Raw genomic sequence first — 25,840 nt, forward strand, 5'->3', positions numbered from 1 at the left:
GCTTTGGAATTGATATGAGTTCTGAAAATCAGGATTAGGGATAGAATATGGTCAGAATGTTCATAGCAACAACAGAAAAGGACTCTAGTATCTCAGGAAACAAGACCTCTTGATTCATATCATATTGTCCTAAGGGAAGTTGAAGCACAGAATGTTTTCTTATTTGTGAAATACTCATTGAGGGTCTGTTAACTTCTGTCTGCAGAGCTGGGTGACAGTAATACAAAGATGAGTAAGACAGTTTCTGACTTCATGGTCTCATGAATCATAACAACAGCTTCTATTTATTGAGCTTCTGCAGTGCTCCAGGGCACTGGGAAAGGCAGCTTTACCTAAACTATTTCTAATTACAACTCCATCTCACAGATTGGTATATTGAGGCATAGAGAGCTTATGTAATTGATACAAAGTCAGTTAACTAACATAAGTATCTCTTCTTACAAATCAAATGTAGAACAATAAATCTATAATTTATGAGGGAAATTCCATTCCTGGAGAGATTTTTAAAAATTACCAAATTCTTAATTACATCTTTCCCTTTAGACATAATCATCTAAGGATCGATTTCTAGTATTTTTTTAATATATTTTTAAATTTTATTCCTTTTTCTTCATAGCTGTACCCACAACTGACTGGCTTAATTCCAATGAGCATCCAGTTGAGACGTAAGACTTAGGGACCTTCCATCTTTATCTTAATTTTATTGAATTCTGATACCACTAAGTTTTTTTGTTTTGTTTTGTTTTGTTTTTGTTTTTTGATCGCTGGTGTCAGTACTTCCACTTTTCTACTTCCTGCTTATTGTCATAAAATAAAACCAGCTAATCACATAATTGCACAGACACTGCTGTATGCAGGTGGTAATGCTGCTGAAATTGCTAACACTCCCAACTTGAGGAAGCATGATCATGCAGCAGCTTGAACTGTTCCTCCACCAGCCTGTCTACATGCGTCTGAGTTCAGTACTCAGGCTGTTTAGAGATGTTGATGTGTAGGGTTGAAGGTGGGTTGTTTGGAAATCAGGTGTGAGGAAAAAAAGGATGCTGGCATTGGGGGGGTATTACAGTGGGATTTTCCCAGGGGACCCAGAGATGCCCAGAGTCTATCCTGCCCATCACTTTTCTACTCTGGGAGGTAGAAATGTATATGAGGGAAATGCACACTTAAAGAACAGTTGGAAAGAAAATGAATCCTTTATTGTCAGTTGTACTTGTTGCCCAAACTCCAATGCAAAGCACTTTACTGGTAAGGTGGCCTGCAGCCCTTGGCCCAAGCTTAAGACCTAATGGATCTTGTCACCTGTCTTTAGGCAGACCCAGACCTAACCACTCTTTGGTTGTATGAAAGGACACAAAGAGGAAAGAGCACCAGAGAGGAAGGGTATCACACCCATGCACTTGAACTTTTCACTCACAATGCTCACTAGAATTAGGCTCATCTAGCCTAGAATCCAGTCCACTTGGAGAGGACACTTCTTTTCTGGTGCTCACTCTAACATAGGAGGGAAATTGAGGACTGCCCTAAGACACTGGGCCGGGATTGGAATCTATGTTTATCTGTCCCCAAAGCCCATGCTGCTTCTACTGCTTTCAAGGTCACTGGGTCAGGGAAACAGAGAACCTGGACATGGCAAAGTATGATCATTTCACATCAGCAGAACTGTTGTCCTGTCTTTACTGTTATTCAGAAATAGTAATTCTTGCCTCAGACCGTTACCGCCTACTACAAACAGAAGATCTGAATCTAAAGAAACATAAGGAGGATGCTCATTTTTAATGGATATCAGAATAACATCTAGTTTTCTACACCAGTATTTCTGCAGCCCAGCCTATAGCTATAGACAGCTTTACTTTGATAACATAGACCTGCTGCATTTCCATAAAATAAAACTACAAGTGATGAGTGCTTTTCAAAGTTCCTATTAATTTAGCACGCAATGTCTAGTGAAAATGACATTTATGTGTGGTATTTGGTTCTGGACAGTATTAAGTTAACAAAATATTATTAGAAAAATGTGACCTATCGTTCTTGCAGGTCCATAGATGTTTTTTGCTGCTGGTGGAGAGTGCGCCTTGGCCTCTGGGGCCTGGGCTGGCCCGGACTGTGAAATAATAAGCAGGTCTCCAGGTCAGCTCTGGGTGAATGGAAGGCTGTGGTTTGCTCTGTAGAAATTTCAGGTCTTGCAGGATAGCAAACTGCCTGAAGCACAACACACAGTGGATTACCTTTTGAACTTCCACATCACCAGATTATTTCAGTTTAAGTTGTTTATAAAGCAACCCACAGAACTTCCTAGTCTATCACAGCCTTGGACTCACCAGAGCCCTATCATTTTACCAACCCCACAGGGTGGAACAACATCTAAGAGTCTGATTTTAATCAGACTTTCTCTCTTTGGTCTTTGTGTGCATGTATCCCAAGTACACATGCACACACAAATGCCTATTTCCCCAAAGATATGTAGCCCAACACTGCGGGAAAATCTGCCCAATTTTATTAAGACAGTCTGTGTTCCAACAACAGAAAAAGAGAGAGAACTACACTTTCTCTCAAGCACAGCCTTTGGGGTCTTTCAGAATATCCTCTTGTAAGCTGTACCTCAAATGACTTCTGACTTACTCTCCGTGAAAGGAGTGTACATGAAACATTAGTTTACTGTATTTTTTAACTACAAGAGGTGACCTTATTTTACATTTTGTTAACAAAATGTGACATGTTTTTGTCAGGTCTGTAGATGTTGTTTTGCCTTTTTCTTCTTAGGGCTAATTTAGTTCAGCCTCTGTTTGTTTGTTTGTTTGTTTATTAACATTTATTCATTTTTGAGACAGAGAGAGACACAGAGCATGAATGGGGGAAGGTCAGAGAGAGAGACACACACAGAATCTGAAACAGGCTTCAGGCTCTGAGCTGTCAGCACAGAGCCTGACACGGGGCTCGAACTCACGGACCGCGAGATCGTGACCTGAGCCGAAGTCAGACGCCCAACCGACTGAGCCACCCAGGCGCCCCAGTACAGCCTCTGTTTTAATAATGTTAAGCCATAACAGACAATTTTAATTTCCTTTCCTCTTGAAAATAGAATTCTACTTAGAGTGTGAAATGGAGCTTTTTGGTTCTGTGCCTTGGGTAGTATTTTAAGTAATTTCTAGGAGCAGTTTGTGTTGGGCCCCGTGTTGAGCACATGCACTGGTCTCCCCATTTCCATAGCCACGCTGTTTGGAAATCGGGCTTAGGAAGATTTAAGTGGAAATCGGTTGAGTGGTAATTTTACAGTCTGCATATATTATCCTGAGTACAGTCTAGACTTGTTATCCTGCCCGACGAGCCACTGATGTGTTGTTATTACCGATGAACTGCCCAGGTCACATGTACTGAGTGTTTTACCAGGATTATCTTTGTTTCTCTCTACTTTGTCACTGGGAGGAGACCTAGTGGAATGAATGCTTAACCTACTGGTTAAAGGTTTTGAAGAATCTAAGCCCCAGTACAGGCAATTCCAGAGTTGTAACAAATCTTAAGGCTGCCTGCCATGTTTTGCATGGATGATGTGAGCAACATTCATGCAGTTCTAACTTTTTGAACTGCCCTCTGCCTTGTCCAGGTTAGCACTCTGTAAGCAGCGCTGCGCCTCATTTATTTCTGCACTGAATGTTCTACAACACCTTCAGCTTCGGTACGGGAAAAATCCTTCCTGAAAGTCACTTCAGCAAAAAATTAAATTACAATGTGTGAAATAGTTGCAACATATGTCAGGAATTCTGAAACTTTTTCTGCATAGTTTATTGTGTTTCCAGAACTGTGTACATTAATCGGCTAATCCGCAGATGAAGGAAGCAAATGTTGATGAGATGTGAATTTTTATTTAAAAAAATAGAAACAAACTGACTGTTGTGAACGATGTTTAGAAATCATTGGATTTTTGTGTTTATACACTGATGTGTAGAAGCCATTTATGCTTTCCTAGGTGCATTCTTTAGTCTCCTTATTTCTCTTTTAATTCAGTTTTTACATCTAGTGGTTCAAAGATTTGGGGAGGGCGAGGTGGGGGTTCAGGCAAGTCTTTGTGTGCCTGTTTTCCCAGGAGTTTCAGTATACAGACCCTAAAGAATCATCTGGGGTTTATAGATCAGAAAGTAACAATTGCTCCATTGATTTTCAAAAGGCATGGAATCCTGTAGGCAGAACCCCATTAGTCTGTGCCCATAAAGGAACCAGCAGCTTTTCACTGGTTTACTTGTTAAAGATTACCAGGCTTGATAGTACTAAATTTCAAAAGCTGGCAAAGTTAAGAAAAGAATAAGCAAAAGTAGCAACAATTTCCCAGTGATTGTGGCTTGCTATTGTTTGGGCTGTTTGGAAACCAGGCATCAAAGGAAATTTTCTTCTGAGGGAATGGTTTGAGATATAGTGCAGCTAAATTGTTTTGTGTTGTGTTTAAGTTTCAAGTTACAGAAACAATCACAGATTACGTCTTAGCAAGCAGTGTGACATTATAGCTGCCCTCTTCAAAGGTGTTTGGATTCTTATCCAAGTCTATACTTAAAAATGCCATTAATCTTAAAATTACATGCAGTTGTTCCTTTTTTTTTTTTTTTTCTTTTCTTCTTTCCAAGTGTCATTACGTACCTGTTTGCTGAAAAAGTTGCTGTGGCTCTAAGATCTTAAAGCAGAACAAGAGATGAGTTTTTTTGTTGTTTTTTTTTAAAGGAGGCTTTCATACAAAGTAGCCAGCTGGTTCTGCTCCCTGTGGATTCCATTAAAGTCTTTTCCTATGGATTCCTGATTCCTTTTCCCTCCCACCTTCCATGAAAGATGTAAATAAATAATTCATTATTATTCTCTTTCTTTTTCTCCGTCTCTTCTCTTTCTTCTCTCTCTCTGTCTTCTCATACCAGACTATGAATCCTCCTCTTCCCCCACCCCCTCTACTGGCCTCCACACCTCCGGGCGCTGCTGCTGCTGCTGCTGCTGCTGCTGCTGCTGCTGCTGCAATGGGACCGAGACCCACAGTGGGACCCACTGACCAGATTGCACATTTACGGCCTCAGACTCGCCCCAGTGTGTAAGTGAGGGTGTCATTTATTACTGCTTTAAAGTTTATTTCAAACTAAGCCCAAACAGCAGAGGTAGAGAAACACCTTTCTGATATGAGCTGGTGACAGGCTTATGGCTTATCAAAGTGGTTTGTGTTCTGCAAACTTACACCCAGTCATGCATATAATTAGGAAACTGCTGAAACCAAATGGGCCCAATACATGAGCTCAGTAGGCAGCCATCCTGCTGAGTGGAGGCCTTTTACAGTCTAGGGAAACATAGTGTTTGCTTCTTCATAATATTATATGCACATAGTGCCGTCTTTTTGTACAATTCCTATTTGAGCTTTTGGTCTCCGTTTTCATTCCTTACACTAGGATACTAAGGAACAGGAAGGCATTTTCCACACAAATCAGATCTAGTGCAAATATGCATTGGAAAAGCTATAAGACCCAACCATAAGTATCCAGAAAAATCTAATTGTCTTGTTAACATTTACCAATGGCAGAATACAGCTAGATTTTTTGGCTCCTACATTGCGTGGTTTTATACATGGAACAGTTTAGAACCCTGGCAAAAACTATTGGTTAGCGTTACCTGCCTGGTTTCCATATGTTGGTGGCACAGTCACCTTGCACTGTGGGGTGGTTTTGCACTCTCTATGACCTGGACTTTTTTTTCCCTTTTGACTTTTTCAAATTCAGTATTTTTCCTGGCTGAGCATACAAAAGCAGGTGCAACCCAAGCCTCTAGGTTCAGCTTGTGTGTGGAAAGCAGCATGTTGTGCCTCCCAGCAGGATTTCGTGCCATATGTCCTCATGTGGGGCTACTTCCCACGTCTTACCAGTGCTGTTTGAAGAGCTCAAGTTTCCCAGTGGGTCCCTAAACCCCAGCAGCAGGTTAGACACTTTGGGAAGTGGCATTAATTCTTTCACACCCTGAGAATACCATTTGGTGGGATAGTCACCTTCACACTGGGGGGACCAGGTGGGCAGTTCTTAATCAGGAAGGCCTCTGTCTTTCAAATGTAGGCAGCAAAACCTCTTTCAATGGACAGTTACCAATGCTACTTACAGGCTAAGTATTATATTTTCTGTTTATATCTGTACAAAATATTCAAGACTTTGTACCAAGGAAGAGTTTTTGAGCATGCCAGGGTTTGTCTGTTACTCAGCCTGAAATCAAATATTCTTTTCTATTCTAGGTATGTTGCTATATATCCATACACTCCCCGGAAAGAGGATGAGCTGGAGCTGAGAAAAGGGGAGATGTTTTTAGTATTTGAACGTTGCCAAGATGGCTGGTTCAAAGGGACATCGATGCATACCAGCAAGATAGGGGTTTTCCCTGGCAATTATGTGGCACCAGTCACAAGGTATGGTTCTGAGTAAATGGCTTACTAAGTTCTAGACAGAGAAGCTTTGTTTTTTTCCATGGTTTTCAGCCTATCCAAGTTTCCTTCTCACACTATAATTATTGCCTGTTACCTAGCCAACATTTTAAAAACTCCTATCCATATTTGCTGAAGTCTCTTCTAACTCAAATTCTTAGCTTACTCTTCACATGGGTATATGTGAAATTGTAGGTTTCTACCGATAAATGTACTGGGGTGTAAGTTATTTGTTTTAAGTTGTATGTGCGAAGATCCAACCAGTTTCGATATTTTTTCTGTTCAAAAGTAAAAAATATCATGTTTAGTATAAACAAAAGCTATATTATTAACACTTACATGTTACATAAGGCTTACTATATGCCAGGCAGGCATATTTCTAAATGGATGACACATATTAATTCTGAGTCCTTAAATAACTCGTCGATATAGTCACTATTATTATCCCCACTTAATAGATGAGAAAATGGAGGCATGGAGAGGTTAAATAACTTGTGTATGATCACACAGTGAAGAAGTGCTTAAGCCTATGCGTCTGGCTCTGTATTTATTCCAATAGCTTGGGGATTACCTCGGAAGTCCAACAATAATTTCTATAATAGTCAGAAATAAAATTCCTGAAATACGACATTGATCCTTCATCCTTCTCAATTAAGGGTGATTTTGCTCCTGAAGAGAATTTGGCAATGTCTGAACACAGTTCTGATTGTTGCTGTGGAGGACGTGGGAGGAGGTTGCTTATTGGCATGAAATGCATAGAAGCCAAGGATGCTGCTAACTGTCCTGTATTACACAGCACAGCCTCCTGCTGAAAAGAATCATCTGACCCAGAATGTCCCTGAGGTTGAGAAGCCTTGTTATAGGATACTAGGAAGTAAGAGCTTTAATTATACAAAATTTTCTTTCTTTTTTCAAAATTTTCTTTATTTAAAGGTAGTCTACCTTCTGGTCACTAAGGAAAGTAGCCTTAGAAACTGAATGGAAGGACCTATAATGGCATTGAGGGAGCCCCAGTTTTAGCCACTGGGCTTTTAATAAATGCTCTAGGTTTAACTGTGTTAAATCATTCCTCAAACACCATGATTTTAAATAAATGGCTTAATGAACTGACATGTTTGTCAGCTGTTGGCCTTGATTTATAGGTTGGCCAGCAGCCTAATCAAATGAAAATCACTATTGTTGCAGATGGTGACAGAATGTTAGCTTTAATTTGACTTGCAGATTTTTAATCAATATAAACCTTCTTTTCTGTATATGTTAAAATCTACATTCAGGATCCAGAAAATGGCAGATAGACCTTCCCGGGAGAGGAAAAAAACAAACAATAAACTACCACCACCACAACAACTAAAGGAAATAAAACAAACCAAACCACAAAAAAAGACTAAATTAATGAAGGAAAGCAGTTTCATAACATTCAAAAACAAATTACTAACAGTCTCTGAATAGATGCAATAAATTCTCTGTTATTTATCGTAGTAAATAAGGATGTTTGAGTTAATGAAGTTTTCTACTTAGTACAAAGTTACTATGTGTAGAATTGTTATTTAAACAAATTTAGAATATTAAAAAAATACATTATACAAAACTACATTGAACTAATTTAATTTAACTCAACCTGTAAATGTTTGTTTAGAGCTGGCTGTATCCTGATAACTGGAGGAATGTGGAAGAACCATTTCATACTGGGCCTACTTTCAAGGAACTTTTACTGAATCAGGAGTATTTAATACAGAATTTACATATTAAAAATGACATATTTTATAATCAAGGGCCGTAGAAGGAAGAAATTCACATGAAACAATAGAGTCATACATAAGGTCTTAAGCCTAAGCCTTAGGCAAGGCTTCTTAAAAGGACAGGATTTGTGGACCTTGAAACATACATGAGATTAAGACAGGTCAAGAGTAGCCAGAGAGAACATTCTAAGAGTGTGTGCATGTGTGTATGTGCACACACATGCACGTACACAGGCACTTCTGTGATGTAGAACTAGGAACAAGCAGGGAGAAGGGCAAAAACCATGAGCAAAGCTATGCAAATGTAACAAAACTGCTAATGTTACTAGCAGCAATAACAAACAAATCAGCTTCTTTGAGAGCTGAAGCAGAAGAATCCAGGACCTTACAGGCAAGAGGTGTTGAGCCTTCATCTGGAAAGCCGAACCCAGTAACTGAATATTCTTGAGCAGCGTGCAATGTATAATTTTCTATGACTAAGAATGTATTTCAAGAACTTTCTCTCCCTCAGGGCCATCTTTACTTTGAATTTGTGATTCTTACATTTTCTAAAAATTATTCCATTCATTCTTTAAAATGTTCTGTCTTAACGCCCTGAGTCATTTTTCTTGCATTTAATTGTTCTGTCTCCCATTTTGCTGATGGATTGGGCTTTCTGTCTGTGTTTCTGTCTTGGCAGGGCCGTGACAAATGCTTCCCAAGCTAAAGTCCCTATGTCTACTGCTGGTCAGACCAGTCGAGGGGTGACTATGGTCAGTCCTTCCACTGCAGGAGGGCCTGCCCAGAAGCTCCAGGGAAATGGTATGGCTGGGAGTCCCAGTGTTGTCCCCACAGCCGTTGTGTCAGCCGCTCATATCCAGACAAGTCCTCAGGCCAAGGTCTTGTTGCACATGACTGGGCAGATGACAGTCAACCAGGCCCGTAATGCTGTGAGGACAGGTAAGGAGGAGACCAGACTGAAAAGTATCAGGAAGAGGGTTGCTTGCCTAGTACCAGATCCCTTATAACAGATGTTGAGAAGAGCAGATGTAATGTTAAAGTCATGAATAACATTAGGAATTAGAAGCAGGCACAGTCTAGTCAGTGGCACACTTCACATCTGCTTATTTTGGCTAAGCCTGTCCCCCACATGAATTCAAGCCTGATCTACAGATAGAAAATCTGAAAGAAATTAGGCTGATCCTGAGAATGTCAATAAGACTTGGAAATATGGCTTCTGCATTCAAGACCATACGAGCTCAAATCTCCCTGATGCCAGCCGCGTGACCACTGCATCATACTCCATGAACTAGTGTGCTGATGATTTCTGATGAACCTAATTCCAAGTTTGTTTTAAACCCAATGGGATCTTAAATACTTTTCTTCTTCTTATAGCACTGAAAACCTACCAAGAGTCTTGGGTAACGGTGATAGGGTAAACTTGTAAATTCTGTCAGAAAAACCAAAAGATGGAAGATGATTAATAAGAAAAGGAAGAATAATTTTATTTACTTGTTTGTTTGTTTGTTTGAAGCAAATGGAGAATAATTTTCAAAAGGCCTGGAGGCCAGCTTAATCTGACACTGTAGAGTATCATCAAAGACCGGCTGTGTCCATAAATCTGTGGAAAGACTTTTTAACTGAACAGCCTGGGGTTATCGCTAAGCTTCCAGGCTCTCAGTGGACTCAAGGGCTGATCTGGAAGGAAAACAGTGTCTAAGGACCCAGCTAATATTAAGTGCTTTTAAACCACTGTGCATCCATTACTTCTTATAAAAGTGCAATAGCAACCTTTCATTATGGTCTGATGCAGTGAAATGACTCATGGTTTGGTGAGTAGCATTTATTAGAAGGTCAAATTTTGCTGTTTTCTCTCCCATCACTACTAGTTGCAGCACATAACCAAGAACGCCCTACAGCAGCGGTGACGCCCATCCAGGTACAGAACACTGCCTGCCTGGGCCCTGCATCTGTGGGCCTGCCTCATCATCCCTTGGCCTCCCCACAACTTCCACCTCCAATGGCAGGCCCTGCCACCCACGTAGCTGCCATCAATATGGGTCGAGTCAATGCCCCCCTGGCTTGTGCTGCGACTGCTTCACTGACCTCTCCGAGCATCACCACCGCCTCTCTGGAGACTGAGCCCAGTGGTCGGACAGTGACCATTCTTCCTGGACTTCCCACCTCTCCTGACAGCGCATCATTGACTTGTGGGAACAGTTCAGCAACCAAGCCAGATAAAGATAGTAAAGTAAGACCAACGTCCTGTTCCCCTGCTTATGTTGTGTCCCATCCTAACTAATGAAAGGACTCGTTGTTGAACAATGAGTCCTTCAAGTGCTCACCATGTGTGAGACACTGCGCCCGTTGCTAGATTCATGTTTCTCTGCGTTGAAACACCCACTAAGTTGCAAGCCTAATATTGGATGTTTAGGGAGACCACAGTGAATGAGACTAAGTCACTTTTGTGCAGCTTACATCTTATGGAGGAGTTTCCTTTCTCCTTTAGTTACTCATTCTTTCGTCATTGTGCTGTCCTTAATTCTTCCTGTTCAGTCAGTTCTGCAAAAAAGTATTTAATATACAAAGCAGTTGAAATTATTGATCAAAAAATGTTATTTGTGGATTTATTTTTCCTACAGCATATCAGATTATAATCAGCATGGATAGTTTTTCTCTTGACGTGAAATAAGGCTGAAAAGCTATTTTCTAAATCCATAGATGTTTAAAAAAGCTCTCATTTGGGGCTGAATTTCAAAGAAAATATAAATGGAAAGCTGTGTTTGAAAGACTAACCTATGGTTGGGTTTGGAGACAGGTGGTTGGAGGCAAAGGAAATTGATGGTGATTGAATGTGAACAGAAATGTAAGAGGGATAACAAAGTCTGGATAATTGTACTATAATCAGATGAAGTGACAACCTGAGGAAAATATTGTATTTTCTTCAGTATTTCATGCATTTTCTCCTAAAGCTCTAGCCAGGTTCTGGGAAGCTCTAGGCTAATCATAAACTCTGAGCCACCTGGTTCAGTGGTATTGTATGTTGCTCTATTTAAATGGTTAGGTAAGCCTGTAAATAGGAGTTTATAAGGAAATAAACTTTACAGCCTACTAAAAAGTTAATATTTAATTGTTAGGTTAACATGAACGTTTTTGAAAAAGATTGGTATCTGTTCAGTGTTTATAATTAACTACATTAAACTTGTACTCAAGCTGACATGTTCAACTTTGTCAAGATCTTTAAAGAATTGTTTTGTACTTTAGAATTTAAGGTTTTAGGACAGTGTGTCTCAGGGCCCTTGTCACTAACAGACTCTTCAGCTTCTGCCCTCCCAGGAAAGAATTCATTAAATCTGAGGCTTGAAAGGGACCTGTGCCAGAGAGAATAATGGCTCCCCAAAGACGTCCATAACTTAATCCCTGAATTTTGAGAATGTGTTTTCTTGTGTGGCAAATGGGATTTTATACATATGATTAAATTAAAGGTTTAATTGAGATGAGGGGATTATTCTACATTATCTGGGTGAACCCCATAAAATCACATGGATCTTACTGAAAGGGAGGCAGGGGGATCAGGTCCAGAAGAAATGTGGCATCAGAAGCAGAGATCAGTGATTCAGGGAGGGAGCCACAAGCCAAAAAATGCAAGAAGCTTCTAGAATCTGGAAAAGGCAAGGAAACAGATTCTTCAGTAGGGCTTCTGTAAGGAATGCAGCCCTACTGACACCTTAATTTTAAGACTTGATTTTTACCACAAAGTTTATGGTAATTCGTTATAGCAGCAACTAATACAGGACCTAATGGGCTATTCTGCTGAGTTCCTATCCTTGACAAATGGCCACTGGTCTCTGTTTGGACACCTTATTTGACCTTGAGTATCCTAGCTCCAAAGTGTGCCATGCCATTCTCTTTATTTTGAGGAGCTACATAGAAAGTATTGATCTCCTTTCTATATGATGCCTTGACTTATTTAAGAATTATCTTATTTTTTTAAGGCTACATTCCTGAAGTTTTTGTCACTGTTACTTATGTCACAGATTATAAACTTTCCTTCCTAAATCTACTACCTCATTTAGTGTTCCGGATCCACCAGGGAGAATTCTCCTGGTTGATATAAAATCAATAATTCCATAATTAACATGATTCAAGTGTCATTTAGTCTATACTCCTCCATCATGTCTATAAGGATATCATGGGAGAACTTATGAGATGCCTGTCAAAATCCAGAGGTCTTTTGCATTCTCCCTTCCAAACTATTCCCCAGTCTCCCCATCATTTCAGCTGTTACTCATGTTAGCAAGGGTCTCCTAGAGGAGTCTCTTCCTCAGTGTCAGAGACTTCCTCAGGAGTCTCTTCCTCAGTGTTCCTTTCATTTAATACACTGTTCTAGAATTTTCCAGACAGTCAGCAAAGAACATAGTTGTATTCTTTTTGAAAATTAGGATTACACATGCCCTTCTTGACCTTTTGAGTTGACCTGATCTCAGGCTCATCAGGATCTGTCAAAGATTATTTGCATTTTATGAAAAGAACAGTTGCATTTCAGCTGTGAATTTTCTCTGTATGCTGGGGTGATTCATCCTGGCACATAGTTATTAAATCTCTAAACCCCAATATCTACACTCATTTCCCTCCTGTCAGCATTTGTTCTTTCTAGTCTGAAGATTATCCTTCTCTTTCTTCATACCTTCTGAGAACCACCATCCATCTCAAACAGCAGGTCTATATTTTTCCTGTTCTTGTTTCAAACATAACTTTAAGGTTATCCACCCCCCCTCCCTTTTTTTTCAAGTTTAAGCTGTTATGGGCCATGATATGTTCTTTCTTATGGTCACTTCTCTTGATCTTTTTGTACTGAGTCCTTTAAAAATTTGAGCCCATTAGTCTGCTCTCTGGGAGATCACACTAGTGCCTTTAGATGTCTCCATATTTTCATCTGCTCAGATAATTTACAGTTGTATGGTTAGAATATCATTCTGGAGAGCCCGCCCATTGCTCTTGAAGTATCTTTCCTTTTGAGTTTCAGGTCATGCATATATTTTCTCTGAACTTTTAAAATCAGTTCTTTTAAACTTTAGAGTTCAAATCTGACTATAGCCAACTTCTCTTTGGGTGCTTACTTCGAAGTTTTCAATATTTCTGTCCACCATCCGAACCACTCCACTCCCTACCTGGTCTCTACTGTTCCCCCAGTTGATCAGAATTAGACCCAATGTGAGATTAAATTATGGACAATTCAAGAAAAATGTCTATCAGAGATTCTAAGTTTATAGAGATCCTAGTTTTTGTTGAGACTTCCAACAACTATCTAGATATTTGACAATTCCCTTGTTATCTCCATCTTCTTTCATCATTTTGTGATCAGCATCATCCATTTACTTAAACTCTTTAGATAGTGTATGGTATATCTGCCAAACGATAGCTTGTCGATTTCTCTGTCCTTTTCTCTATGTGTAAATCGTCTGCAGTGAGCTACCTACCACTGATGTTCCACAGAGACATACAACTTTTTGATGTGCACACAGGACTATTGCAGCCCCTCTCCTAACTGAGTTATTCCTTTTGAACAGTATTTTATTTGGAATTCTTATCTCACAAAATCTCAGAAGTGTGATTTTTGTCCTTGACTTAAAAAAAAAAAAGTGTTTTTTTCCCCCTCTGGCTCATTTTTGTCTGGTAACTGCATTCTGTGGTTGGATAAATAAGCATCTGAAACTATAATAGATTTCCAAACATCATCTCAGTTACTTCTTGTTTGAAATCCTGGGCCTTTCTGTCATTGTTATTCTTCTTTCTATGAGATCCCCTATGTCTTCTACAGTTATCAGTTTAACAGCTTTATCTGAACATTTTTCTAACTTCATATTCAGTTTAAAGGCTTCATTATTTGAGTAGCTAGTCTCCAGGCAGATGTGTTTCCCAATCCTTATGAGATGCTCATGTGTATGTATGTATACGTGCACACACACACACAATGTTTTATTGTGTTTTCTTACTATAAAATTGTTAAAAAATACATATTTATTTAAAAGTGAGAGTAAGTCTAAATATCCAAATAGAAGACCTAAGTATGATTTAAGATTTCAAAGGTAGCCATTAATACTATGGTGTATATATGCTTTTTTCCCCCTCATATACCAAAATACAGTAAATATTATTTTGGTACATTAAGCTTCTATCCAGAAAATAAAATCTTTTTTTCCAGCACCAATTATTGATTGTTCTTATATTCTCTAAGTTTTGTTAGAAAATATACTGACACATACTAAAAATTCTAAGAGTTTGAGTAAAAACATATTCAAATCAGGCAGCACCCACTCTATCAAGGAACCAGGGGCAAAAATTATGTAAAGGACACACAAAGCAGAGCAAGGAAGTTATTTGACTGGCTGTAATTTAAGTGGTTGCCTTATTTGGGGAGAGCCCAGTTGGCTGTTTGTGATTGGTTGTCCTTATAGGTTTTGATGTCCTTATAGGTTTTGAGGTGTTTACAGGCTTAGGGTTTGGTTTGCTAAGGGAGCTGCTAGGGCTTTAGAATCACCTCAGTCCTAATGGCCTCTAATTAAATCTCTAATGGTTTAATTAATTTTACAGTTTTAACCATCACATAGTAAAAGAGAAGAAACCATCTCTGAGGCACCACTTTATACCCCCACATGCTTCCATTTCCTTCCCCTACCTTCATAGTATAAGTTTTCCCTGACATATTCATTTATTTCCTTTACCAATTAGCAGAAGTAGGTATTGGTTCTCATGCCCTTTCCCATATTCTGGATTTGTTCCTAAGAGTTGACATTTCTACATGTGGGCCACAAAAAGGTCAACATTTAGTACCACAAACATCCCACCCCCAAAGTCCTACTGACTCCTTTCCTTAAGGAGCCAAGCACAGGTCTTCAAACAATTCGCTGTTTGAGGACCTTTGCTCTTATTCTTGGTTTTTTTAAGCAGAGGGTCCATCCAGTTTTTATTTTAATTTTTATCAAGTTTTTTTATTTTGCGAGCAAGAGAAGGGGAGAGGGAGAATCCTAAGCAGGATCTGCGCTGCCAGCGCAGAGCCTGAGGCAGGCTCCATCTCAGGAAGAGAGATCATGACCTGAGGTGAAATCAAGAGTTGGACACTTAACCAGTTGAGCCACCTAGGCATCCCCATCTAGTTTTTCAGTAGCCATTTTTGGGGCATCTGGCTGGTTCAGTCAGAGGAGCATGTGACTCGATCTCAGGATTATAAGTTGGAGCCCCATGTTGGGTATAGAGATTACTTAAAAATAAAATCTTAAAAAATAAATAAATAAATAAATAAATACCTGTTTTCTTCTGTTCTGAACACTGTCCTAAAGTCCCTACTGATCACTTTCTTTGCTTGCATGATTTTCCTTCCTCCCAGTTCTTTTTCAACGTTTATTTTTGGGACAGAGAGAGACAGAGCATGAACGGGGGAGGGTCAGAGAGAGAGGGAGACACAGAATCGGAAACAGGCTCCAGGCTCTGAGCCATCAGCCCAGAGCCCGACGCGGGGCTCGAACTCATGGACCGCGGCGGGGCTCAAACTCACGGACCGCGAGATCGTGACCTGGCTGAAGTCGGACGCTTAACCGACTGCGCCACCCAGGCGCCCCCCTTCCTCCCAGTTCTTATTTCACTGTCCAAACCAAGTTGGTCTGTGAGCTTTGCCATTTCATTTTCTCACAGAGAAGTTATTGTCCATGTTAAGTGATCGGAGTCACATTCCTGCCCGTGCCAGCAGCTGGGATCCAGACCAGCTGTGGACAGTGCAGATGTGCACACAGTTTCAGAGTGACTCGTGGGTTGTGCAACCCGTAAGCAAACATATCTACTCTTATCGCTCCATGGAGTAGATGTGCTTCTAGAGTTGTTGCCTGTGCCGAACTCTCAGAAGAGAAGAGCAAAGGCCGGGTTATCCCACTTCCACCCCTTACTAGCAGTATGATTGTAGGCAAACGTAGAGAATAATGGCAATGGGAATACTACTGATTCCTGTCCCATCAGGTGAGTGTGAGAAATAAATGGGGAAATCTTTATAAAAGCATTTAACAAGATTCTTGAACCCAGTGGTGTTTGATCATCAGATTTCACATGGCCTTTCCCCGTCTCCATTCACTTCTTTATTATTTTTTTAATGTTTATTTATTTTTGAGAGAGAGAGAGAGAGAGAGAGAGAGAGAGAGGCAGAGAGAGAGGGAGACACAGAATCTGAAGCAGGCTCCAGACTCCGAGCTTCCAGCACAGAGCCCGATGCGGGGCTTGAACTCACAAACTGCGAGATCATGACCTGAGCTGGAGTCAGATGCTTAACCGACTGAGCCACCTAGGCACCCCACCATTCACTTCTTTAAAGAAGCCTTTCCTGGGTGCCTGGCTGGTTCATTCAGTACTGCAAGCGACTTGATCTCAGGGTTTTGAGTTCAAGCCCCATGTTGGGTGTGGTACCTACTTAAAAAATAATAATAATTTGAAAATAAAAATTAAAAAAATTTAAAAGCCCTTCCTGAGCTCCCTGTCTCAGCACCCCTGGTCATTCACTCTCCTCTTACCCTGCTTTATTTTTCTGCAGAGCACCTGTTTTATAGCCATGTCTATGTCTCTGCTAGAGAATGTGAACCCCTTATTGTCTTATTCACTCTTGTATTCCCAGAACCTCACGCATTGTTGGTTCATATTTGACATTCAGTTAATATTTGTTGAAAGAGTGAGTGATTATTATTAGACAATCATATGAGTTAAGCTTTGGAGATGCCTTATCTAAGAATAGTGACTGATTGTTGGGAATATGACTGTAGATATTTGATGACAGTGTCCCGGAAGAGTATTTATCTTTTGCTTCTTTCTTTGTACATCTGAAGGCAAGGAGAGGAATAAAGAAGATTCAGTGGGTAGAATGTTTTCAGCTTCGTGAGTTGCTCAAATCAAATTTATTTTTGCTTGAGAAGGAGAACTCGAGGTTTCCCATTTTGTATTCATCCTCCATGATATGACTAATGGAAAGCTATTTAGTGATGTTCAGAAATTATTTTTACGTGTAGAAATTACTCTTTCTCATCATCTGGCAATTATTTTCTGAACCAAATAGTTGATCTTCTGAAGAGAAGATTATGGGTATAAAAACATTATTCCATCTAGGAATAATTTCTTGAAAAACCCACAGGAGAAGAATTATTAAGGTTCATATTCAAAGATATGTCCCTTTTTCATGCATGTTAACACTACATTTGAAAAATTGCTGAAGTGTAGTCCTTATTAATTCATCTATAATTTTCATTTCTGCTGTTGGATTCTGAATAAAACAAAGGCACCCTTAGATGGTAAGTGTCTGTGTTTGCAGAATTATCTCTCTCCAGCGGCACACTGTTCTGCTAACATAGAAAACATGAAAATATGGTATTAAAAGCACACTTGGGTGGAACTAGGGCAGCATCTTTTCCTTGTTAGTACCCCCACCCCGTACCCCCACACCCTGTCACAACACCTAATCCTCTGCCTTCTGCTCAGTGGGTAGTCGGCATCAGCTGATGATGATAACATATCTCTTAGAAGTCATTAAAGCAAGCTGTATTTAATGTGTTTAATCATTTTAGATGAACCAAGTCATCTTTCTTCTTAATCACTTTAGAAGCTGTTCCCTGAGCGCCATTCAGTTAACTGAATTTTTCTGAGTGCCCAGAACTGAGCTTTTAAGAAACATCTGTAGCTGTGGCTTGCTGAGATTGTAATTTACCACTGGACTTGATGTTCTCAGTGGATCTGTGGGGGTCCAGGGATTAGAGCATGCTTTCTTCCATCATGGCAGGAATAGCTGGAAGTTGTGGCTGACTGCCCCCATAGAAGTGTAGACGTTATTTTTTCTCAGCTCATTTTTCGGCCCTCCAGACCTCAGGCTCCCTTAAAGAAGTATAGCTGTGGCTTTGGCAGGTGTTTGTCCAGCCCACTTCACCGCACATTGTATGATTTGAGAATTACAAAATGCCCTCTCTTATTCTTTTAGCCCTGGGACTCACTAAATCATCTCCCTTCCTCCCCCATCTCAGTCTCTTTCAGTCTTGGCCTCTTGGCTCAATAGATGCATCTTTGCATTAGGCACTGGGTGGATGGGGTCCAGGCATCAAGCAGGTAGTCCAAGTTTATAGGGTCGTTTATTGGAATGTATTAGTAGCCCCTTGGGAAATGAGAAGCTAAATAAATGAAGCAAAAACCTGCAAGGTGAGTTAAGGCCAGGCCTTGAAGAAAAATGCCAAAGAACCTTCCTCAGGCTGGGATGAGGAGAAGGGGGGTGTGGATCCAGTGTCTGGCTCTGCTCATCTGCAGCCTGCGTTGAGCTGTACAGAGATGACTTCAGCGCTCCCACCATCTTTCCCTGTCCCCCGTTTCCAACCCATGGGTTGGTTCATACTGTGAACGGTATTCTCTAAATGGGGCCTGCAGTTTCCTGGGATTCTTTTTCCCTGGAATGCTTTATCGTCATCTGGCTAAATCATTACTTTTGTCTCTTCCTTTTTCCTGCCGTTCTGTCTCTAATGGATCTGTGTTTTTATGGATTCAGACCCTTTTCCCCAAGGGATTTTTATGGAGTATGAACTAACTCATATTCTCAAGAAAAATTCCTCAGGGTTCTATCTCCATGTGGGCCCCTCATAATTCTATTTCTCTATTAGTCGACCTTAGTGATTCCAGATTGCCTATAGTTTTCTGAAGAATTATTTCCCTCTGAAATGTTTCCATTCAGATGACTTGGTGATGTCATTGACATCTTAGTAAAACAACGTGAAATGATTGTTGTCTATGCTTGGTTGTCAGAAAGAACATTGACACAGGGTTTGGAAATGAAGAAAACCTAGCTCTAGGTCTGGTTTTCCTAGCAGTGCAAGGAACAAGAGTGTCAAAGAGACAAGAGATTCTAGAGATGGTTTTTGTGGAGAAAGATGCTGGGGAAAAATTTTTTTCCTACTTTTGCTTGCAAAGAGACATAAAAATGTTTTTGATTATACTGCAGCTTTATTTAAAATTTTGTGGAGTTGTTTTGGCTTTCTAATCCAAGATATTCTTGCACAATAGAAATGGTTTGACTTCTGTCATTATTGGCTTATTAAATTTCCTCAAGGTGGTGACATCTGAGAACTGTTTTAGTCCTTAACCCTGATCAAGACATTACTCTCCATAAATGATAAGAATCAAGTCTATGGATGGAGAGTAAAATGCTCTATGGATGGAGAGTAATGTTTAGTTCAGCACATAAGAATTAGAGGTAGTATAGGCATAATCTCAAGAAATTAAATCCATAATCAGAAATTTCCATTTTGTCCTAAAATGTCTGCTTCTGTCTTCACCAAGCCAGAGATGTGACTTGGTGAGGTTTTTTTTTTTGCTTTACTTTTTTATCTACTTCTTCTGCCTCAGTAGAAGATGAACAGTGGAGTGTCATACAAGCACAAACATGCAGGCAGAAAGGGAGAGGAAAGACAACCAAATGTCAGGTTAACATCATACAGGAAGGAATTGGGAGCTAGATCATAAATAACCAAATATCCATACAAATGAATCTTAAAAGACCAAACCAGTGGCACCTGGCTGGCTCAGTCAGTAGAGCATGAGTCTCCCCATCTCAGGGTTGTGAGGTAGAGCCTCACCGTTGGGTGTAGAAATTACTTAAAAATACAAATCTTAAAAAAAAAAAAAAAAATCAAACCAAAAATAGAAAACTAGCTACCCTATCGATTACAATAACAACAGTACCATCCATCTCTAATTAATGTACTTTTTTTTTTCCTAGAAAGAGAAAAAGGGTTTGTTGAAGTTGCTTTCTGGCGCGTCCACTAAACGTAAGCCCCGAGCATCTCCACCAGCCTCACCCACCCTGGAAGTGGAGCTGGGTGGCGGGGAGTTGCCTCTGCAGGGAGCAGTGGGACCTGAGCTGCCTCTAGGGGGCGCCCACGGCAGGGCTGGCTCCTGCCCTGCAGATGGGGACTGCCCGGCCCCCGCTGTGGCCGTGGCTGCTGCTGTGGCTCAGGACGCTCTTCATCGGAAGACTAGCTCCCTGGACTCCGCTGTACCCATCGCTCCACCTCCTCGTCAGCCATGTTCATCCCTGGGCCCTGTCATGAATGAGTCTAGGCCTGTGGTTTGTGAGAGGTGAGTTCACTGTCGTTCCCGGAGAAACGAAGAAATGCAAACAAGCTTTGTGCTGGAATATTTATTCCAACATGAGGATACTTTTCCACATCCTCCAAATTCGTTTTAACTGAATTTGTAGTAACAGGCAAGCACTGGCCTTCTTGTACCATTTGCTGTGCTCCTTACATGGGTTAGGCCTCCAGCCCTCTTTTTGTTTATTTTCTCCAGACATCCCCTCCAGAATTGTAACCAGATGAGATGTGTTAATCCCTGGAACTTGGTTCGCATCTACTTCCTTCTTGCTTCTCTTCCATGCCAGCTTTTGCTCCCTCCTTTCATCCTTTGCCTTTTTTATTAAACATTTACATAAGTACCTGCTGGTTGTAAAGCAGCTGGAGAATTCTGCCAACCAAGAGAATTCTCTTTTTATTCTTCCTGAGCTAGGAGAGTATGCCTAAGTTCTGAGAGACCTGACTCCCCCTCCTGACACTGAGTTGGTTGGGTTCCACTCGGAATGAGGGGCCTGCCTTGTGTTACTGATTCTGGCCTTGAATCATGATTACACATGGGAGTAGTTCCGTTTGATACAACCAGTGGGGTTCTAGGAATATGTTAGGAGAAACTATATATTTAGCAAGACAACTATCTGCTAGGATTATATGAATTAGAAATGAAGCACCGGTGGTTGGCCAGGAAAACATCATGAAGCACACTAAAATAGTGGACTGTTGTCACATAATGCATAAATATATAAACATTTGTTTTTAAAAGTGCCATCTGTTTTATTGTTTCTATAAGCTTTATTCCTTCTGTACCTGCCTTTTATAAATCAAATTTCTGATTTGTGGAGGTGTTGCAGTGTAGGTCTCATTTTCAGTTACTGATTTGAAGTCTTACTATAAACTTACACATTCCAATGACTTAAATTTACAAATCTGTATTTCAGATGGACATCTGTACCCACAAAATTTGAGGCCTTCATTCGTATAATTTGAATTATCAAAAAATAAGCTGGACAAGAAGAAACTTTAAACAGCCTACGTGCACTAAGTACAAAGTACACAATTTATTATATATTTTCATAGTGAGGTGAAATAGCTTTACATAGGTCTAATCCTTATAAAACCAGTTATGAAATGAGACAGAACTCTGAAAAGTGTTCCTCCCCCACAAATAAAATCATTCTATCTTTCCCCTTCATCTGTTGTGCTCTTAGTAAAGCTTTGAAAATTTTGTCCTGCATTCACTTAATCCTTTATTCTGAGAGTCAGCCTTTTTTCCTGCAGTAATACTCCGCTTTCCAGGGATAGGGCTTCTGTCCCTGGAGTTAGTCCAGGGACTTGTTTACTTTCTTTTGGTCACAAAGGCTCCTTCTTTCGTCCCCACCCCCAGGCATCGATCTGCAGTTTTTCCTCCATACCCTGAGTCTCTCTCCTCTTTTCCCTGTCATTTGTGGTGTTTGTGTGACTGTTCTGAGCGATCGTTCATTTTGCCCAGCCTCTCCCTAGGCACTGGCTCTGGCACTGCTGCCTCCCTCCCCCATTATGCATTCCTTTTCAGTTGCCAGATGTCCTCAATCTCTGTGGCTTCTGCATTCCTGCCCTTTCCTCTTAGAGGAGCTCATTTCTAACAGCAGGCTCCTGCTGTTCAGTGCATCTGAAAGGGAGAAATCGCTAATGCAGACAGGTGATGGTGGTCCAGGGAGCCAGGGATGCACATCACATAGGGAACATGGAGAATTTAATGATGGAACAGATGGGCATGGGCACTCTGGAATTCTCTGGCAGGTTTTTCATATAACCATTTCCATTTTTACAAGTAGAAAAGGGGTCTTTGGAGAAGATTTCTGCTCAAGTTTATATTTTTATAATCCATATGTTCAACAGAATATTAAATATAATAGCCAGCCTGACCAACTTTTCACCACCCTGTTGCCTTCATACACTGATGGTGATGGTATTTATTTAACTTGTGTTCTTAGGCCCGACTGGCTATAAAAACAGTAGGAAAAAGGTGTGGAAACAGTATAGGAAAACATCCTATTATCCACTGGGAATGAAAGTTTTTGGTTAGTAGGAAACTACCAAGTATGCCGTTTAGGGATTACCTGTTTTGATATTTCAAAATTTTTAACATAATTAAAAGTACTTAGTACTAAAAATGGAGGGAAGATTAACTTTAACATCTCTATGATTCAGAAAGTATTTCAGGATCTTAGATTCCTTGATTCACAACCTAAATAGCAACAACTCCTGCTCTGGCAAAGTGCAGAAGCCTGGGGTTCTTCTGGTAGAATTTTTCCTGATAGAATTTCATAGAAGTAGTTCTCATTGCGTTGTATTGGTGCCGTATGAGAGCAGAGTATAACGAGAACAAGCATAAAATTTCCCCTCAAACCATGGCTCTGTCCCATAAATCTAAAGTAAAAGAATGTGACTAGGGCAGCCCTTCAATGGGAAGAAGCATTCACGTGATACAAGGACTTAAGCAATCTCACAGTAAGAAGGGATGAACCTTGAGGTGTGTTGACGGCTGTGGTGTCAGCTGAGACAATTCTCTGAGGAACAAAAGGATTCTTTTGTGTTTGTTAGAGAGGCTGAGGAAAACAAGCAAGAAATGCTACATCCTGGAGGCAGAACATGTATAATTGATGACAGCAGAAATAACAGAACAGATATTTTTGACTCTATTTTAGATAATGGAGAAACAATAATTAGGAAATTGCAAAGAGGAAGTAGAAATATTTCAGAAGGAATGGCAGTAAAAGAAAGTATATGTGACAGGCTTTTCTTTTTTTTTTCTACTAAAACAGCATAGACAGATAAGGGCTTAAGGAGACACGGCACATCATCTCTGTGTATTTTGAAGTTTAGGAATTAAACTGATAACCACATACCTATAAGCCCATCTCTTAAATTGGAAAAGAACCTGTGATCTTTGATCAGGGATTAAGCTAGAACACTTGGAAACACACAAATTGGATAGAGATAGATTTACAGAAAGTCAGTCGGGTTTCACCAGCATGATTAATTTGAGTCAGTGACAATGAACCCACCGGGTGAAGCAATGGACATAATTTACTTGGACTTCAAGCAAAGCTACAAAGCGAGCTAGTATGGTTTTGCCAGTGAAATACTTAATTGGATATTAGATTGCTGTAGCAACTGGCAGAAAGCAGTGAAGGTTACTTACCCAGACTAGGGTGACGGATAGAGTGCCTCCCAGAGCCACAGGGGGTCCAATTTGGGCTGATACCAAGAGAGATTAGAAACAAACAAACAAAAAATGTATGAATTGCAGAGAATGCATGAGAGGCCAGAAAAATAAAGGAAATAGAAAATCTATACAAATGAAAGATTGCAAGTGCTCATTTAGGTGGAAGCTGGAACACCATAGCCTGAGGTGGGAAGAAGGGCAGTGGGATGTGGATGGGGCTTCTTTGTATAGCAAGCCTGTTTCTTCAATTCTGGTGACTGTCACAGACAGGGAGGGTCACAAAGCTGCCAACAGGCAGAGACCCATTCGTGGCCAAGTCTGTGAGCCCTGCTATACACCTCACACTGTCCCCCGGGTCTCTGTTCAAAGGGATACTTTTACAACAGCCAAGTGACCACTCAGCTTTCCATGTTTTTTCATTTTTCTTATTTTCCCCTACTCTTTCCATTATTTTTTATTCACTCATTTATTCATTTATTTTTTTTTAATGTGTATTTATTTTTGACAGAGAGAAAGAGAGAGCATGAGCGAGGGAGGGGCAGAGAGAGAGGGAGACACAGAATCTGAAGCAGGCTCCAGGCTCTGAGCTGTCAGCACAGAGCCTGACGTGGGGCTCGAACTCACAGACCGTGAGATCATGACCTGAACCGAAGTCGGATGCTCAACTGACTGAGCCACCCAGGCGCCCCTATTCATTTATTTTTAAATTGTGCTAAAATATACATAAAGTTTACCATTTTTTAAGGTGAGATTCAGTGACATTAAGTACATTCACATTGTTGAATAACCATCACCACTGTGCATTTGCAAAAGTTTTGCGTTATTCCAAACTGAAACTCAGCGCCTGTTAAACAGTAAGTCCCCATTCCCTCTACTGGCAGCACATGACAACCACCACTCTACTTTTCTGTCTCGGTGGGTTTGACTCTTCTGGGTGCCTCGTACGTGGAATTGTATGATATTTGTCCTATTGTGTGTGGCTTATTTCACTTAGCATGATGTTCTCAAGGCCCATCCGTGTTGTAGCATTTGTCAAATTACATTCCTTTTAAGGAGCTTTGCATCTTTTTAAAAATAGTTTTCTATACATTGTGCCTTTTCTTTTGTCATTCAGCACACTTACTCAGAATTACCATGGGAAAAAAAAGAATTATCACGAATTATGCTAAGTGGTATGAGGCACGTAAAGTGAATTTACCATCTTCTCCCCCTCAAGCAGCGTATGGTCTGGGAAGATGAATGAGACAGGGATGCAGATGGTAACAGTGCAATGTAAACCGTGCTAAGTGCCGTAAGAAATGTACATGAGGCCTCTGGGACCTGAGCAAGCATGAAATTACTTCCAGCCACGGGCTAGACAAGATTTTGCAGGGGCAAACTAGAGCCAGGCTGTGGGAGGCTAATCAGGTGTGGATGGGCAGAGGCGTCATCACGGGGAGTTCCCAGTGGAAGAAACCACATGCACCAAGGAACGGAGAGGTAGAAGCCATATTTGGAGGGCACATTCAGGTGTAGAGGCATATTTGGCACACTCGTGGAGATAATAGCAGCAATAGGTAGAGAGATGAGGGTCAAATCATTGAGGACTTTATATGCCAGGCTGAGGATTAACCTTCCTCACAGGCGTTGGAAGCCAGTTACGATTTTTGAGGGATAGATAACTACAAGCAGAGTTGCCAGTTAAGAAAATGGGTCTGTTGGATCTACGTAGAATGGAATGGAGGCAGGAAGAAATACAGGCAGGGAGGGCAGGTAGATTATTTGACCGGGTGAACGTCATGAGTTTGTCCACCAAGATGGCGGCAGTGACACTGAAGAGGAGTAGATGGGGTGCAGATTTTGAAAGTGGGATTATTAGCAGGTCCCATGGATGTCATGGGAGAGGGGTCTTTGAATCCTGAGGTTCAGAATTTCCCAAAAGCCCTACTCAGATAAGCATAATCCAAGCGAGGCGGAGGGTGGAGGAACAGATGTGAAGGGCTTCTGCAGCTGTGCCTTATATGTGTCTGTTGGTCTGTAAACATTCTGCTTTCCATGCCTGACATAGTTGGCCATTTGCGCCCAGAATCTGGCCTTAGGAGTCTATGTTAGAAATCTGTGTGCAAACTACAAGGCTCGAGGCCAGGATCCGAGCTGGAAGATTTCTAAGTAGAGTCTGTTACCGCGGCACCTGGTAGCCTTCATACATCAGGGCTGTGTCACACTTTCCATTATGCACAGGGTTTCTCATTCCGCCCCCCAGAGGTTTATAACTTCGCAATGAAAATTTGCTCCCACTGGGAACTTGGCAGGAAGATTATGTTCTTAGCCCAGCAGCAGTTGTAGTTCAAAAAATTTTTTGACGAAAATTGGTTTA

The 25,840-nt window shown here is 40.7% G+C and overlaps 1 protein-coding gene across 3 annotated transcripts in view; it reads left to right on the forward strand.

The window, feature by feature from the left end:
* SH3RF1 (SH3 domain containing ring finger 1) overlaps positions 1-25,840 on the forward strand; it is a 181,818-nt gene that overhangs the window by 150,466 nt on the left and 5,512 nt on the right. For all 3 annotated transcript variants that reach the window (XM_023252683.2, XM_045055690.1, XM_045055691.1), the window contains 5 exons: positions 4,896-5,062; positions 6,239-6,409; positions 8,843-9,102; positions 10,032-10,393; positions 19,928-20,286. In XM_023252683.2, the coding sequence (XP_023108451.2) occupies positions 4,896-5,062; positions 6,239-6,409; positions 8,843-9,102; positions 10,032-10,393; positions 19,928-20,286 (1,319 nt within the window). The remainder of the gene's footprint in view (positions 1-4,895; positions 5,063-6,238; positions 6,410-8,842; positions 9,103-10,031; positions 10,394-19,927; positions 20,287-25,840) is intronic.

The sequence above is a fragment of the Felis catus genome, chromosome B1, assembly GCF_018350175.1.
Source record: "Felis catus isolate Fca126 chromosome B1, F.catus_Fca126_mat1.0, whole genome shotgun sequence".
NCBI lineage: Eukaryota > Metazoa > Chordata > Mammalia > Carnivora > Felidae > Felis > Felis catus.